Source organism: Pelodiscus sinensis, chromosome 6 (genome assembly GCF_052426305.1).
Source record: "Pelodiscus sinensis isolate ZL-2025 chromosome 6, ASM5242630v1, whole genome shotgun sequence".
NCBI lineage: Eukaryota > Metazoa > Chordata > Testudines > Trionychidae > Pelodiscus > Pelodiscus sinensis.
The window spans coordinates 9694118-9711353 of NC_143057.1; the positions used below are offsets into that span (position 1 = coordinate 9694118).

Here is a 17236-nt window from a genome sequence, read left to right on the forward strand (position 1 = left end):
TGCTTTTATTTGTGGATGGATCTTGTGCTCTCCATGATTTCTGATAAGAGGAGACAGAAGGACACAGTACTACTCCACAGGGGTACTATTTAGCATCTGTTTGTTCCATGTCTTCCTGTATAGACAAACCAAACCTGGCTGCTTTATCTCAGCTTGGGTTTATTTCTCCTCTGATATCACTGTCTCTGTGATACCTTGTTTAGAAGAGGATATGGGAGATTGTTTAAAACTCTTGTCTTTCTAAAACAAAAAAACAGAAAGAAAGAGAATTAATTGTTTAAGGAGGGGAAAACCAGTTTCTACATCCTGTAGTTAACAAGAAAAGAGCAGAGAGAATGTGGGCTTTTGCTTTTAACTCAAGTACCTGTTGGAACCTCTCCTAGTACAGCGTGCCACCCTAATCCGCTGTGTCATTATCCTCCACAGTGTTGACGTACTGTAGGAGTTCTGCAAATCCCCACATAGATGTTCAAGGGCTTTCAGTTCACCTACCAGCAAAATGAGGGCTCAGACGCCATCGCTTCAGGGATCCAGTGTTCTATATTTGACTAATTTCCTATTGACATTACTTTACTCTCCTGGTTTTTGGTTTTTAATGAAGAAAAGACTTTCCTTCACCGGTAGTTGGACACAGAGTGTAATACTTAGCACTTAGATGAATCTGTTCTTCATTAAGGATGTTAAGAACTAGTAGAGTCGACTAGTCGATTCCCCCTCCCCTGCTGCCTCTATCAGATAGAGGCAGCAGAGGGGGAGTAAAAGGAGATACTTCAAAGCAGCAGCACCTTACGGAGCTTTCCCTGGGCTCCGTGTGGTGCTGCCCCTTCGAAATGCTGCAGCGGCATTTGCATGGAGCCCAGGGACAGCTGGGGAGTCCCCAGCTGATCCTGGGTTCTGGGGAAATGTCGCACAGAGCCTGGGATCAGCTGGAGAGTCCCCACCTGACCAGGGCTCTCCGTGGCATTTAAAAACAGCAATGCAACATGGAGCCTGGGGTCAGCGGGGGACTCTCTGACCCCAGGCTTCATGAGGGCGCGTCCGCTTTGAAATGCACAAGAGCCTCTGCTGGGAACTCCTGTACATTTCAAAGCTGGCATCCGCATGTAGCCCAGAGTCGGTGGGACTTTCTGCAAGCCCTGGGCTGCACACGGCGTTCCGCATTCCTCCTTTGAAATGTACAAGAGCCCCCGCTGGGGCTCTTGTACATTTCAAAGGAGGAATGTGGAAGTACCTATCGAGTAGTTGATGGAGATTCCATCGACTACTCGACTAGTAAATTACTTGATATTTAACATCCATATTTTTCATCTTCTCTGTAATCTTCAGCATTGAGTTCTATTGGATTATCTTCTGTATGACCATGAATAAGAGGCCAAAAGCCGTATATTCCAGTGGGGAGCTGAGGAATGGGAACTGCTCCCAGATTCTTCCTTCCATTCCGTGCACAGCAAATGTTTGCAGCTCTGCTTGTGGACAGATGAAAGCAAGTGTGGAATAGCTCTCTCTCCCAAATAGCTGTATCTCTGTGCTTGGCCATATCCACATCTGCAAAGTAATCCATGCTCTCAGAGATCCCCATACAAGTTAGAAGATGGTGCAGTGTATGCACTGAGATGTGTGGGTTAGAGAAAAGTGCCTTGGATTGTTCCAGAGCCTGGTCTGCCTGCTCCATCCTTGCTCAACTTGCTAGCGTAGTTTCTTAATGGCAGTGGAGGTGACCTCTCTGGCACAAACTCTTTTACTGGGCCAACTTCTGTTGGTGAGAGAGACAAGCTCACGAGCTTACACAGAGTTTTTCAGACTTTGCCCTCCTTATGTGTTAGACCGGATGGCTACGACTCTGCATATAAACTTGTTTGTTGCTTACATCAGACATTGGTCCAAATCCCATCTATTTTTGCTACCTGGTTTTTTTACAGACTAGTCTCAAAGAGCTAGGAGCTGTCATCAGTTAGAAGGGCTCTCACTTGCTCTTGGCACCTTGCTAGATGATAGATAAACAACCATAAAATAGGTAGGTACAATGGAGCTAATGTTTGAGTAATATCTCTTCATCAGCTGCACGTACACATCCTTCAAGTCTACCCGTTTTCTTGATGATTACAGTTTGATTTGAAGCTGTTACCACTTTTCTCCAGATGGTATCACAGAAGTAATTCAAGTCTTTGTGTGCACGGGATTATGCTAGAGACCATACCCTACTTCTCTGATTTTCTGGTTATAATGCAAAGGCATTCTTATCTCCGCAGCAACCCCTTCAGGGTAGAGCAGACCCCACCTTCACAATGAATTTATTCTGTACTTTTGGTGTGTAATACTTGTCCATCATTTGACTCTACTTTACAGACGTAGCTAGATGCTCAGTTAATGAGAGGATTTGGCATGAGAGGTTCCCTTTGTTTCTCTGCCCAGCCTAAGAATATTTTAAGATACAGTTCTGTACCACTGTGTAGCATTGTGATTGCTGTTTCTCAATTTAAGCCATTCTTATTTGGCCATTGGGGAAAAAAATAAACATAGACATATATTGCTTCCAAAAGAAACTCAAAATAAAACCAAGAAATGTGGTACAGCACAATCATTTCCCAGAAGGGCAAAACTGAGAGCAAGGGAGAGCGAGTATCATGCGACTTTCTGTTTTTACTTGCTAAGTAATTTAATCACGAAGAATTGGGACTCTGTGTATTGTGTGTGTGTGTGTGTGTGTGTGTGTGTGTGTGTGTGTGTGTGTGTGTGTGTTCAGTAATAAAACTATAGCTGTGTGTGCGAGTGTGTGTTGCATGCATTTCCTGCTTTAAAATACATGAATGCAAGTATCTGTAGTCGGATTCAATTTTGCTCTTGCCAGGCGATTGCGTATATTCAACAAATATGCTGTATGGTAAAGAAGGCCCTAATTCAAACTATTCATGTGCTTAAAATTAGGCATGCACTTAAGCAATTTGCTCAATTAAGGCTTTAATATCTGTTGATCAGAGAATTTTTACTGTGCCCATCACAATAGTGTCTGAACATTGTATTGAGGAGAAAAAAAAACTAGAGAAATTTCCTCCAAGTAGTTTCACACATAACCACTAAGTATTTCTAAAACTCTTGACATGCTAATGTAATTAATACATCTGGCTGTCACCTAAAGTAAATACCAATTTGCCTATTCATCAATTTTGGTATGATTTTATTTTATTGTAAATGTTATGGGTCTCGATGAAGTTCTGTGTGCTGAATTCCCAGCTCTAAGGACTGGAATACATCATCCTTCATAGTTCGATGTGTCTTTATTATAATTTATTTTGGTTAGCTTGCAAAAATGCAAGAGTTTGCTCTGAAATAAGAGAGATTATCTTGTGATATCCTAAAATGACTCTTGTTTCCTTTGCTCTTGTGTAAAACAAACAAAGAAATGTTGAGGCAAATACTTAAGCCTTATCTAAGAGATGTTCTTCCTGGTTAATGCTGGGCGTTCTCATTTTAGAATGAGTGATTGCTCCCAGTTATCTTAATACGCAATAAACAAACCCAAACCCACTTTGTATGTTAAGCTAACCAGGAAAGAGCCACTCTCTTTCGGGAATCTGTGTGTCTACACGCAGAGTTAATCAAGAATGATTCCTAAGGTAGACTAGACATTGGTCTAAATCAGTGGTTTTCAATCTTTTTGGCCTGCAGCTCACCCTGCTCAACACAGACATTTCCATGGCCCACTAGCCAGCCAGCCATGATGACACAATGGGTCCAGGGTCTGGGCAGGTGGTAGCTTGCCGAAGTGGACTGAGGGTGAGTGGGGGGATTTGGGTATGAGGGAGGGTGCAGGAGAGCAGGCTGGGGTTCAGTGTGGGGAGGGAGGGTCTGGCCAGGAGGAAGAGTGCGGGAGCGGGCTGAGGATGGGGGTCTAGGAGGGAAGGAAGATACAGGAACAGGGTGAGAGGTCTGGGAGGGAAAGGAGGATGGGGGAGTATATATCAGGCTCCGTCCTCCCCTCCCCCCCCCCACTCCCAGGCACCTACCCGGTTGCTCCCATTGGCCATGATTCCAGCCAATAGGAGCAGCAGGGAAAGCTTCCAGGTAAGCGGTTTCCTGTGTTGCCATTCCTCCAGCGGAGGGGAGATGGAATGGCAGCACACAGAGCCACTTCCTTCCCCCACAAGCTGGATCTGGTGTGTGAGGCTCCCTGTCTCCTCCTCCTCCTCCGCAGCGGGATGCTGGCGCTCCAAACTTGTGGCTCCCTGCTGTGGAGCTGGGGGGGGGGGCGCAATCCCGTGGCCCACTTGCAAGATGATCACAAACTACGAGTGGTCCATGGACCACACTTTGAGAACCATTGGTCTTAAATATCTCCGGGGGGGGGGGGGGGGGAGCCATGTTAATCTGTAACTTAAAAAAGAAGAAGAAGTAGATTGTGCCCATGAAAGCTCACTATCTATATACTATCTATATATTTCTTGGTTAGTCTCTGAGGTGCTAAAGGACCATTGTTTAAGTTTTTCACTGGTCTAAATGGTCAAGTATGCATCCACAATTCATTGTAAACACAAACTTCTTGCATTTAAATAAAGAAAACATTGCTTTTAGAAACCTGGCCATTGATTGTGTACACAACAGGCATGTTTCCTTACAAGTAATAAAACACAAGAAATATCAGTTTGGCTTAGAAATCATAACAATACATTAAATGGTAGTTTTATCCTTCTCCCCATTTAGTCACACACAGACCAAGTTTTTCTTAGTTCAGCATGTGAAGTTGCAACCAATGATTGTTCTGGTTTTCAGATCACAGCTAAACGTAGAACATGTTGTGGATGTTGCTAAGAGACGATTTGAATTTATTTTTAAGAAATATTTCAGCCTCATTTAAGTTGATGATATTTTAGCCCGGTGATCTTTAAAATTGCATTTTTAGCTATTCTGAACAGTTATACATCCTTCTAGTAAAATCTAGGGGTTGTACAAAACAGAGGCAGTGAGCCCTGAGGCTTTCAGCCGGGAAAGCAAGCCTGGGTACTGCAGTGAAAATGAAGCCTCAGGTGCACTGGATTGTCTTTGAATACTTCAGAAACAACCGAGGTCTTTTCTGATGGCTGCTCGGAGAAATTGGAAAACAGAATCAGGTAGCAGGAGTGAGCAAAAGGTGACAAAAAAGAAATAAAGCCAAGATTTGGAAGCTAGCAACTTGTGAGTGACGTGCAGTCCATTGTCAAAACCAGCAGCCTACAGCACAAGTGGGAGGTTCAAAGGTTATCATCCTGTTATGCTAATTGAGTTTGAGCTAAGCTCTTCCCAAGAAAGAAAGCCTCTTAGTGAATTACTTATTCAGTTCCTCTGGGCTGGCTGTAACTCTATCTTAGAATCTACTGAAGAGGCCCTTGAAGACGACTACCACTAAAGGATTTCTCTGAATTTAAGCATCTCCAAATGAAAAGCAACCAAGAAAGCTGAGCGATAGAGTGACTTTTGCCATTTATTGTGTGTGCTTGAGAGGCCAAAGATGTTCAGATACACAGCACCTTGGCAAGTCCTCTGTCTATCCATGGAACAGGGGCTAAGGGTAAGAGCTCTTTGTTTTCATGCTGCTGTCAGAAAAGTATCATTCATTATTTGAATACTTAGAAGTTTTTGTCTTTGTATGAGTCTGTGTGTATGTAGCATCAGAATTATCTAGCCAATGAAAGAGATCACACCTTTCTTTGTGAGGTTATGCAGGTATGTGTTTTTGTTTTGAATATATGGTAAGCTGATTTCTGTGAAGACCAGGGCAAAACAGAAGCAAGTGAATTCTGAAACATAAATACGACCTCTATATCACTTCTGTTCCTATAACACTTCTATCCAAGGCTCACAGAAAGATAAAAACATGTCATGAATTAGCCCTTACAACTTGCTTGTGAGGTACTTTTTAAAAAGGAGAAGCAGGCAGGCTAAGTGTCTTGCTCAAGATCGTAAAGCAAGTCGGTGATATTTATGAAAATATAATCCAGATCTTTGGATTCCCAGTCCTTTGAATTGCATAATGCTCCCTCGCTGTCTTCTAAATTGGATTTTGCCGGAGGCCACTTTTTAATCTTCACAATGTGAGAATGTCAGAAGATAAATTTCTGCAACAGAATTATTATTCTTGGGAAGTTTGAAATCTATAAAGGATATGAAAAGAAACAAACTTTTTTGGAGTCAATTTAAATTCATGTTTCTTTCAGTGATTGTCATCATGATTCCCATATGGATAGTGTGGTAGTTAGGAATGTAAAATCCCGTTTAATCATTTAACCATTTAAACATTATGTTTATCTAGTTAAGTATTTAACTGGGCTGGAGCAGCCTCTCCCTTGCAATATGACATGGCATTTTCCCCAACACTAGGGGTGGTTTTCTGCCTGTAGTTTGGTGGGCTGCTCTGGCCAGGCTGCCAGTTAACTGTACCTAGTAAGCATCGCCTAGTAAGAGTGATGCTTGCTGGTTAGATGATTAACCATTCACATCCCTAGTGATAGGATCCTTTTCCTTAGAAGCAGTCTCCATTAGATATTAAAAATTATAGAGCTTTAAGTGAAGCATTTTTCCCCCCCAAAAAAACATTAAACAGTAGATACTACACGATTAAGAGAGAAGCCTGGTCTATTGACTACATGCATTCTCTCCTCTCCCTCTTCCCCCGCAGTGAGGAGGGGGGATGCAGTGAGGAGGGGGGATGCGGGAGCCAGTGCTTGTGGGAGCTGGCTTTTAAACCAGATCTCCATGCATGCTGGCTCCACTGAGCTGCTGGAGAGGCAGCGGGCAGGGGAAGGTGGTATGGGATCTACCCCTGCTCCCCTCTCAGACTGGCTCCCATCTGCCGCCCCACACTGCTGCCTCTGATAGATGAAGGAATTGGTGAATGTGTTCAAGTCTTAGCTTTTGTTTTTTAAGCGTATATTTCTAAGCCTTGTAGTTGCAAGAAAAAGCTTGAAAATATTCCTAATGGCTCTGAAATCAGCCATCCCACCCTCATAAGTGGAATTTTAAAAAAAATCTCATGTTCATAATTTTTTCATGAATGTTGAGTGCCTGACTCGTGACTTTTGAATGCTTGAGACGGGTAATACTGTATGAGTTGTAGCTAATGCAGGCTTGGTTGTACAATTATTGAAGACTTCTTTATGGCAAAAATTATTGGTTCTTACTAGTAACGCTGCTCTTTCTAATAAGCACTTTCATTCAGGGTCTTTGCAGTGATTTCTGACCTGAATGCAATGTCCTTTTGATCTCAAAGGCTCTGATCTATGCCGCTTTCATAAATGGAGCTTACTTATAAGCACCTGTGTAACAACCTTGGCGTGAGCTGGAGGATTTGATGTTACCCAGACCACACAATAGTCTTTTAGAAGAACAAGTGAATATTTTCTCCATGTGAAATTGAGGGGGAACTTTAGGAAGGTCTAAGTAGCCAATGCAGAATCTTGCTACAATCTACTCCCTGCACATGGATAGGAATTTAAAAAGCCCTTGAAACTGCTTCTGGTATTGAGCCTTTCTATTTGTTTTATTTAATTTTTCACGGACCAGTGCAGCTATTCATATAGAAGCTAAAGGCCTCAATCCATCAACAGAGCCATTCAGATAAATCTCCTTCACAGGATCAGGACTTCAGTATATAAGATAAGTTATTAATAACCATGTCAGGTATGCTGTTACAGATCTGTCCCTCTGGGGTGTGGGAGTGATCAGACCACTTCTGGGATCTTAGAGGAGAGCTGAAAGATTGAGGGCACGAGAGCAGTATCCTTTTATTAGTTTTATTCCATATATATCAACAGACCAAGATGTTTAGATAGCTTATATGTAACTGCGAGATACTCTGTTCCCCTGTTCAAGCATACTCACACAAGCATACTGATCAGGTGGCCAACCCTGACGGTAGCTGGAGAGGCTAGAGATCTGTCAGTGCACACACTCTCTCAGCGTCTGTTGATTCGTCTCCACTGGTGCCCCGCCGTGAAGAACCCTTAGACACTTCTAATCAGTAGCTCTGTTGATGTTTCACTGAGAAACTGCTGTGTACAACTTTCCTCTGAAACTGCTGCATAGGACTTTCCTTTGGGTGTCACACACAAAGTCATCCTCCTTAGTCTTGCTATTTTCATGTTGTTTGTCCCATAGTCACTTCGTGCAATCGGGTCTCCTGATGATTTGCCTCTTTGCCTTTGTCCACTTCACAATCATAATGCATACACACTTATTCTTGCTCGTTCTTACCCCGTTAATTCATTATAATTAATACATAAATCAATAAAATCTGTGAGAATCATATCAATGATGAGAGTCAGCATCATAAACTTAAGCATTCCTACAGCATCTGTTTCATTATGGGAACAACATAGACTGCAGATCATGGGGAAACCGTGTTACAAACGTAACAATCATTTTGCTTAGGATTATGGGCATATATCTAAAAGTCTGCAGGAGTCAATAGGAGCAAATAGCTGTCCAAGCAGTCATAACACCTCAAGAAACATATTTTGCCAAGCCATTGATGTTGGAGAATCAGTGTCTTTGATTCGTATTTTGCTCTTCCGGGTGTTTTCTAAAACAATTCAGGCTCTGAACTTGCAAATGCCTGTGCACATACTTCATGGGAATTCATTACACTGACATGCTTCAAGTTAAGACAGGTGCATAAGGGGCTACAGGACTGTGGTCTATAGAAAATGTTTATAATTATGTGCAAGAAGACTATTTCTTCCTACAAAGGATTGCCCTGCCTCATGGAAAGTTTAAAGAATTAAAACAAAAGTGCGTAACTTTCCTGCAGGATAAAAATTATTCCTTTTGTGCTATTAGTGGGGGAATTATTTGCCCTTGTGCACATGCAGACTTCATATCCCCTGCTGCTTTCCCCCTTCCCTCCTGCAGAAAATACATTGTCAGAAAGGTGCTGCACCCATCAGGGATGCGGTGGTACCAGCAAAGAGGGCAGCCAGATTTCTACTCCCACAAAACCAATCATCCTTGGCCCACCCCTGCCCTTCCTCTTCTCCGAGGCCCCTCCTTGCTCCACCCCCATTCACTTCATCCACTCTCCCCGTTACTTGCTTTCCCCACCCTCCCTTGCTCATTTTCACTGAGCTAGGGCAGGGGTGTGTGTAGATAAGGGCTCCGGCTGGGGGGATTCAGGCTCTGTTGTGTGCCCAGAGATGAGGGATTTGGGATGCAGGACAGGGCTCTGGGCGTGCAGGGGAGTTGAGTGTTCTGTCTGGAGGTGCACGCTCAGGGCTGGGGATGGGGGTCAGAGCTTTGGGGTGTAGGAGGGTGCTCTGGGCTGGGATTAAGATGTTCAGAGGGGACTCTGGATTAGGGCAGTGGGTTGAAGGGGTGAGGGTGCAGGCTCCAGGCAACGCTTACCTCAAGCAGCTCCAGGAAGCAGCAGCATGTCCCCTATCCTGCTGCTATGTGGAGATGTGGCCAGGCAGCACTGCATGCTGTCCATCCACAGTCACAGCCTCCCACAGTTCCCAGTGGCTGCAGTTCCCAACCAATAGGAACTGCAGACCAGCACTTGGGATGGGGCAGCGCCGTGCGCAGGGCCCCCTGGCTGTCCCTGGGTATAGGAGATGGAGGAGGGACATGTGCTGTGTCTGTGAGCCCCGGGGAGCCTTCCTTAGCCTTGCTGTGCCATTGACTGGATTTTAATGACCTGCTGACTGGAGCTGTCAGGGTCCCTTTTAGACCAGGCGTTCTGGTCAAACACTAGATATGTGGCAACCCTAGTGAGGGAGGAACCAAGGCACATGGGGATACACTGGACTTTGGGGTGAGTCACACCGTTAGGATTCAGAAGGGCTGGTGATGAGAAGACAGACTAGAGTAGGGGGAAGGTGCTATCGGTTAATCCTATTGACTACACACATTCTCTCCCTCCTCCCCCGCCCCGCCCCTGGCTGCCTCTGTATTAGAGCAGCGGAGGTGGGAGCCAGCTTTTAAGTTGGCTCCCCACAAGCACTGGGTACAATGGAGTCTCTTTCCCCCCCCCCCCCCCCCCCACCTCCGATAGTTCACACGGGAAGCCAGCTCTGCAGACCTGCCTGCCTTTCCTTGCTGCCTCCCACAGAGGCAGCCAGGGAGGAGGAAGCAGCTTGGAGGGAACAGGGGAGGCTGTCACGGGATGCCTGAGCAGCTTCTGTCTACAGGGAGCTTCAACCTCCATGGACAGAGGCTGCTGCCACCACAGGCTGCTGCCTCTGTATCAGAGGCAGCAGCCTGGGGTGGCAGGCGGAGCCAGTCTGTGCACTGGCTGACGGCCCCATCTGTAGAGACTATTGAATCATCGTGTGACCACTAAGAATTTATGCGGTTACACAGTTATTCAATTGCTTGAGATCTAACATCCCCTATTTGAAAGTTACATTCTAATTCAATCGGGATTTAGTTCAGAGAAGTCCTATGGCTATTACACAGTAGGTCAGAATGGATAATCTGCTGATGCCTTCTGGCCTTATTTCTGAATCTATATGTATATTCCACGAGAGTAATATGAGAGAACCTAATTTAATTAACAAAGTCTTTCAGTAGCAAAAAAACACATGCTAAAAAATGGCAAGATTTTTTTAAAATGGGAGCCTAAAATTATTCTTCTATTTTTAGTCACTGAAAGGTTTGACTTTAAGCAGCTCCCTTCACCTCAAGCTTCTTACTTCGGTGCCTCTATGTGGATTAAAGAACTTAATTTAAGTTTCCTGGGGTTTTTTAATGTTCACTGTAAATTATTTGTCTATTGTTTTAAAGAGAGATATTGTACGTTCAGAGGTATCTTGATACTATTGTAGTGTATGATCTGGTCAAGTTCTTAACTAGATCTACTAAATCAAACTCCGGAAGATTGATCGCAGCAGCGTTAGTTTTCCCTGGGTTGAAGAAACGGCCTAAATTCCCCACCCAAAGCTGTTGGTCTGATCCATGTGGGTGCACTCTTGCCCCTGTGAGGTAGCTGGGTGCACAAAGTGGACATGGGGCCCATCATGTGGATTACATTACAGCTGTGAAACTGGAGAAGGTTGAAGTGACTTGTGTAAGGGAAAGGGGAGGAGTGGTAGAAGGTTGGGGATTTTGAAACTCTTTGCATCGTTGCTTTCAGTGGTAAAAGTGATAATGGAGCTGGTAACTCAGGGGCTGAAGGGTAGAATTTGTCACCATCTTTGAAAAAAATCAATGTTCAGATACACAAGGGGCTCGTCTACACTGGCCCCTTTTCCGGAAGGGGCATGTAAATTTCATGAGTCGTAGTAGGGAAATGCGCGGGGGATTTAAATATCCCCCACGGCATTTAAATAAAAATGTCCGCCGCTTTATTCCGGCTTTTAGAAAAGCCGGAAAAGAGCGTCTACACTGGCCCCGATCCTCCGGAAAAAAAGCCCTTTGAAGTAGGAATAAGAGCCTCCGGAAAAGGGCGCTTTTTCCGGAGGATCGGGGCCAGTGTAGACGCTCTTTTCCGGCTTTTTTAAAAGCCGGAAAAAAGCGGCGGACATTTTTATTTAAATGCCGCGGGGGATATTTAAATCCCCTGCGCATTTCCCTACTACGACTCATGAAATTTACATGCCCCTTCCGGAAAAGGGGCCAGTGTAGACGTAGCCAAGCAGTGTTGTTAACACAGCAATGACGTTAGCTACTACCCGTTATGCAGCGATGAGGGCAGATCCCTGCACTCATGCAGAACCCCTTTGAAGTCTGTGTGGTGGGCGCAGAGATCTACCCACATGGCTTCATTTGTGGGATCCAAGATGAAAGAAATGCTAAAAGCAAAATACAGGATTTTCAGAAGTGACGATAGGAATTAGGTGCCTTCAAAAATTTCACACTCTTAGCATCCAAAGACGTCTGTTCTGTTCTGCGCACCCTCTCAACGCTGTTATCAGAGTGCCTCTGATTACTGCTTTGAGATGTATCTAACATTGAAAGACTCCTGATTTCCCATCCATCCAGTTCGAATGCTGTTGAGCTAGCTGTGTCTTCTAGAATGTAAAGATGGCAGCTTCTTTTGGTGGTGATTGTGTGTTTCAGTATTACCTTGTACGTTTTTTATAGTTAAGGAAAGACTGTCTATCAGCAAAACCTTTACAAAAATGTGTCCTGTGACTCTCATCATCAATAACTTGCACGTTCATTATACCCAAGGAATTAAATTCCCTGTGATGGCTTAAAATTGGATGCTCAAATCTTCATCCTGCTGAGTGCTGACCATTCTGTCTCTGATCCACCAAAGCTTTAACCAGTGTGCTATAGCTAAAAGCAGATGAGTGGATCCCATTGAAGTTAATGCTCAGAGTTAGGCAAATGATTAAGTACATAAGAACATAAGAACGGCCATACTGGGTCAGACCAAAGGTCCATCTAGCCCAGTATCCTGTCTGCCGACAGTGGCCAGCACCAAGTGCCCCAGAGAGGGTGGACCAAAGACAATGATCAAGCGATTTGTCTCCTGCCATCCCTCTCCAGCCTCTGACAAACAGAGGCCAGGGACACCATTTTATCCCCTGGCTTAATAGCCTTTTATGGACCTAACCTCAATGAAATTGTCTAGTTTCTCTTTAAACTCTGTTATAGTCCTAGCCTTCACAGCCTCCTCTGGCAAGGAGTTCCACAGGTTGACTACACGCTGTGTGAAGAACTTTCTTCTATTAGTTTTAAACCTGTTCCCCATTAATTTCATTTGGTGTCCTCTAGTTCTTCTATTTAGGGAACTAATAAATAACTTTTCTTTATTCGCCCTCTCCACACCACTAATGATTTTATAGACCTCTATCATATCCCCCCTCAGTCTCCTCTTTTCTAAACTGAAAAGTCCCAGTCATTTTAACCTCTCTTCATATGGGACCTGTTCCAAACCCCTAATCATTTTAGTTGCCCTTTTCTGAACCCTTTCCAAGGCCAAAATATCTTTTTTGAGGTGACAAGAGCCTTAAGTAGCTTGTTAAATGAAGGAATTATTCAGAAAGTGGATTTTTTTGGTATGATTTTATATACCCAAGAAGTACTTCCATTATATTTTTTAAAGAGAGATGCTCCACAAACTCCTGTGCTGTATTTTTATATTGGGTCTCTTTTTATTAATCTATTCTGTAGCTACACCATGTATTATGGGCAACTATAAAGAAAAGGAGAATTTGCTCCAGGGTCCATAGCCTCCCTAAAAGCACAAAATACTTCTTTCAACTCAGTTCAGTGTGATATTTTCCCAAGTGCACATAATAAAGCAGTTCTGAATGCTTGGCAGGAAGTGAATTAAGGTGTCAGGAAGCAGCGTCCAGACAGCGGCTCCAATTCAGTCTGTGTAAAGTTCTACTGCAGAACTCTGCAAATCTGCAAACATCTGCTTTATACCTGTGGCTCTCTGCATCCACAGATTTGTTCTATTGTTTTCAGCCTTTGTGGATCAGATGCAGATCCAAATTTTTGTATCTGTGCAGAGCTCTTCCCAGTGCGATAGTGTGCTAGTATTGACACAATACATATAAAAGGTGGAGTGCAGATCATAGGTCTGACACAAATTAATGATCTTGGATGTGGATTCAAATTATTGTAGCTATGAGAGGCTCTATATATTTGATATACTGTTTGAGCCAAAACCCAAACAGCGTACAGGCAGTCCCCGACTTACGCGGATCCGACTTATGTCGGATCCGCAGTTACGAACACAGACTGCGGGACCTCGCAGTCCCGCCGCCCGTGTACTCCCGGCGAGAAAAGCTGCTCCGCATCTGCCTGGTCTGCAGACCAGGAAGACGCGGAACAAAGCCCTGGAGGGGCTCCGGCAGCGGAGCAGCCCAGGCGCGCCTGGGCTGCCCCCCAGCCGGCTTCCCCCGAGGCTTTGCAAAGTACGCGCAGCTAGTACGCCCCCCCTCCCCCCCAGCAGACTAGGCTTTTCTCCGGTAGCCTGTGGCAGAGCAGCTGAGGCGCTGCCAGTTGGTCCCGCAGCGCCGCTCTGGGCGCTACTGGACCAACCCGGCAGCACCCCAGCTGCTCTGCCCCAGGCATCCTGATTCAGCTGCTGCTGGTCAGTTTAAGTAGCGGCTGAATCAGGACGCCTGGGGCAGAGCAGCTGGGGTGCTGCTGGGTTGGTCCAGTAGCGCCCAGAGCGGCGCTACTGGAGCAACCCAGCAGCACCCCAGCTGCTCTGCCCCAGGCGTCCCCAAGACAGCTGCTGCTGAAACTGACCAGCGCTGACTACAGGAAGCCCGAGGCAGAGTTGCTCTGCCCCGGGCTTCCTGGAATCAGCTGCTGATCAGTTTCAGCAGCAGCTGACTTGGGGAGCTTGGGGTTCTTAAGTTGATTCTGTATGTAAGTCGGAGCTGGCGGTCAGTTTCAGCAGCGGCTGAATCTGGACGCCAGTTCCGACTTACATACAGATTCAACTTAAGAACAAACCTACAGTCCCTATCTTGTACGTAACCCGGGGACTGCCTGTATATGGGAAACAATGTTCCCACTAATTTTGTCCGTCCATGTGCAGAATAAATTTTGCTATGTGCACTGTTGCATGTGTGGATGTGCACCACTTGTAGACACAAATGCTGCTGGCTGTGGGTGCTCTAATTAGTCTGGTGGCACCCGTGTCTATCCTGGATGGCCACTCAAGCCCACACCTTACAGTGAACTCTGCGAGAAAACTTCCTCTATCAAATGAATTAAGGGTCCAGTTTAGATTTACACATGTTAACTTAACTTTTCCCATCCTTGCAATACAGTCTTGCGATTGACCTATTAGCTCTGTGCAAAGATTCATTACAGGCCTTGTTACCGTGCATATCATCTCCATTACTTTAGTGGGCATTGGATCGGGGCCTCACACTTCAGTGTGCCTTCCTTGCTCACAGATCCAGAATCTTTAACAGGCAATGGAAACCTGTTCTCAATGTTTACGTTGTCCGCCAAAGCAGTGAAAGCTATGGTTCTCATGAACTCACTTGACTACAGTACACGAGCCCTGAAGAAAGTTGTCAAATATCATGAGACTCGGCATAAAATCAGGAGAGATGGCAATACTGTATTAGATATTGGGAATCTGCACTGTTACCCCATTGCCATTCACATTCCCAGAATAGTTAGTTTTGTCACTAAACATCCTTCTAAAAATCAGTAGCGATGGGCCTATGTTTAATACCAAGATACTCGAGTAACTCAGTAAATGGCATATCAAATAGATCTCCTTGTAACATTGTTTAAAAGGACCAGTTGTTGTGAGACAATCAAAATCACCATTTAGCATTTTGTCTTTTGGGGAATGTCCAACTTAGCTTTGACACATGAAGTAAGCGGTTGCCTTCCTTTAGGCACAAAGCCTGCCCCGTTCAATTCGATAGCGAACACACATCGATTTCCGTGGGAGCAGGACACAGTCCCCTAATACAATGTGTCTCTGGTATACATCGGTTCCGCACTAACATAGTTGATGCTTGTAGGAACTGATGCGTTATAAGTCCTCCCCTCCCATTCCCTGCTTTTACGTTGCACGATACCCTCTCTCCCAATTTGTAGGGTTGCCAGGTGTCCGATTTTGAACCAGACAGTCCGGTATTTGAGCTTCCTGTCCGGGAAACAAATTTTCTAATTAAGTTTTATTATTATCGTGAGTATCAGTACGTAATTGCGTATTGCCTGGCTGGTAGACACACTTACACTGCATGAGCCTGTCTACTAGCCGGGCAGTACACAACGACAGAGTAGAGAGGAGGGGGATGGGATGGAATCCCCGGGGCCAGACTCGGCCATGTGCCCTGCTGGGTCCCTGCCAGAACCCTTCTGTGCATGGGATGGGCAGCACCCCGGGATCTGTGTGCACCCAGGCCAGCCCCACTCCCTGCCAGCCTTGCTTCCCGCCAGCCGGTTCCTTTCCCCAATCTCTCCTGGCCAGCCCTGCTCCCCCCATCTTCCTCCCGGCCAGCCCTGCTTCCTGCTGACTGGTTCCTTCCCCCCGGCCAACCCGCTCCCCCCGACCTCCTCCCGGCCAGCCCCGCTCCTCTTCTCCTGTCCTGTCCGCGCCCCCCCCCCCCCCCCCCAGATCAAGTGTGTCAGTATTTTTTTTTAAATCATTTGGTAACCCTACCAATTTGCACAAATGGAAATCAGTTGTGGGGGAAAATCCCCACTTTACATCATTTCACTCTACATCCACGTTTTTTGGAATGTATCTTAGATGTATAGCAGGGATGCCCTGGATAATATTGGATGTACTATTTCTACTGATAAGCAAAACTAGGCAGACCTTGCTGGAACATTATTGTTGGAGGCTCTGTAGTCATAGCAAATAAAATTAGTGACAGGACAACCACATCCAATTTCCCTCTACAATGAAAAAGTGTTACAAGATTAATAAGGAACACATTTTAGCAACGCTGTTTGTATGTATTAATTAGATTTAAGTAAGGTAGCTTTTACCAATACTCACTTTTAAAGGCTTTAATTTGTGCTCAGCCTGAAGCATATAAGGAAGAGTGGCAAGAGAGTTTGTTTGGCATATAAAGTGGAATTAAATAATTGAAAAACCAGTTTATTTTTATCATGTTATCATGTAAGTATAGTATAATCCTTGCTCTAATTGCCACTGTATTTCTATCAGGAGAGTAATCAGCCAGGTTTGTTCCCTTTGCATAATAATTACTCCCTATAGCATCTGCAGATTTTTAGTACATTATCAGGTGACTTGGTATTGGCAAGTTCTGGAAGAATACTTTTATTGTGACTAATTTAAAATAATCAATTTCTTACTACCTCATCTCAGATTTAAACTGTGACATAGTAACTAGTGCGTTAGAGTTAAGTGTGTTGTCATGTGCAATTGAATTCCCTCTCACATGGGTCGTAATTGAGTTCCATAAAATGTTGGCCAAATTAATAGATGGCTCAGTCTCTTCGTAGTACAGAGCAATTCAGTTTCCTTATATTTCTCAGTAAAAAGACTCTTAATATCTGACCAAATCTTTCGTATATCTGAGAGAAATCTCTGAGATCACTTGTTACCAAATAAATAAATATCCCTACACAGCGAAGAATAATCACTGTTCTACAATTGTGATGGATTCCAAGACAAGAAAGTATTTTGTGTACAAGTAATTACCAAAAAAAGAAAAAGGTCCTAGCAGGGATGACGTTTAATCAGTTAATCGACTCGTTGATGGAATTTCCCATCGACTAGTCGATAAGTTGATATGGGGGGAAACTGCAGAGCTGCAGCAGAGTTATCTCCCGGCCCCGGCTGTAGAGCAGCAGGGGGTGG

At 44.7% G+C, this 17236-nt stretch overlaps 1 protein-coding gene across 14 annotated transcripts in view; it reads left to right on the plus strand.

Moving 5' to 3' along the window:
* Nucleotides 1–17236, plus strand: part of PALM2AKAP2 (PALM2 and AKAP2 fusion) — a 360502-nt gene that overhangs the window by 275350 nt on the left and 67916 nt on the right. The window contains exon 1 of one of the 14 annotated variants that reach the window (XM_025190526.3): nucleotides 4438–5542. The exons of 12 other annotated variants lie outside the window; for them this stretch is intronic. In XM_025190526.3, coding sequence (XP_025046311.3) covers nucleotides 5483–5542 — 60 coding nt within the window. In that variant the 5' untranslated portion in view covers nucleotides 4438–5482. Of the gene's footprint in view, nucleotides 1–4437; nucleotides 5543–17236 lie in introns of those variants that run through there. One more of the 14 variants, XM_075931398.2, reaches the window with a different exon arrangement.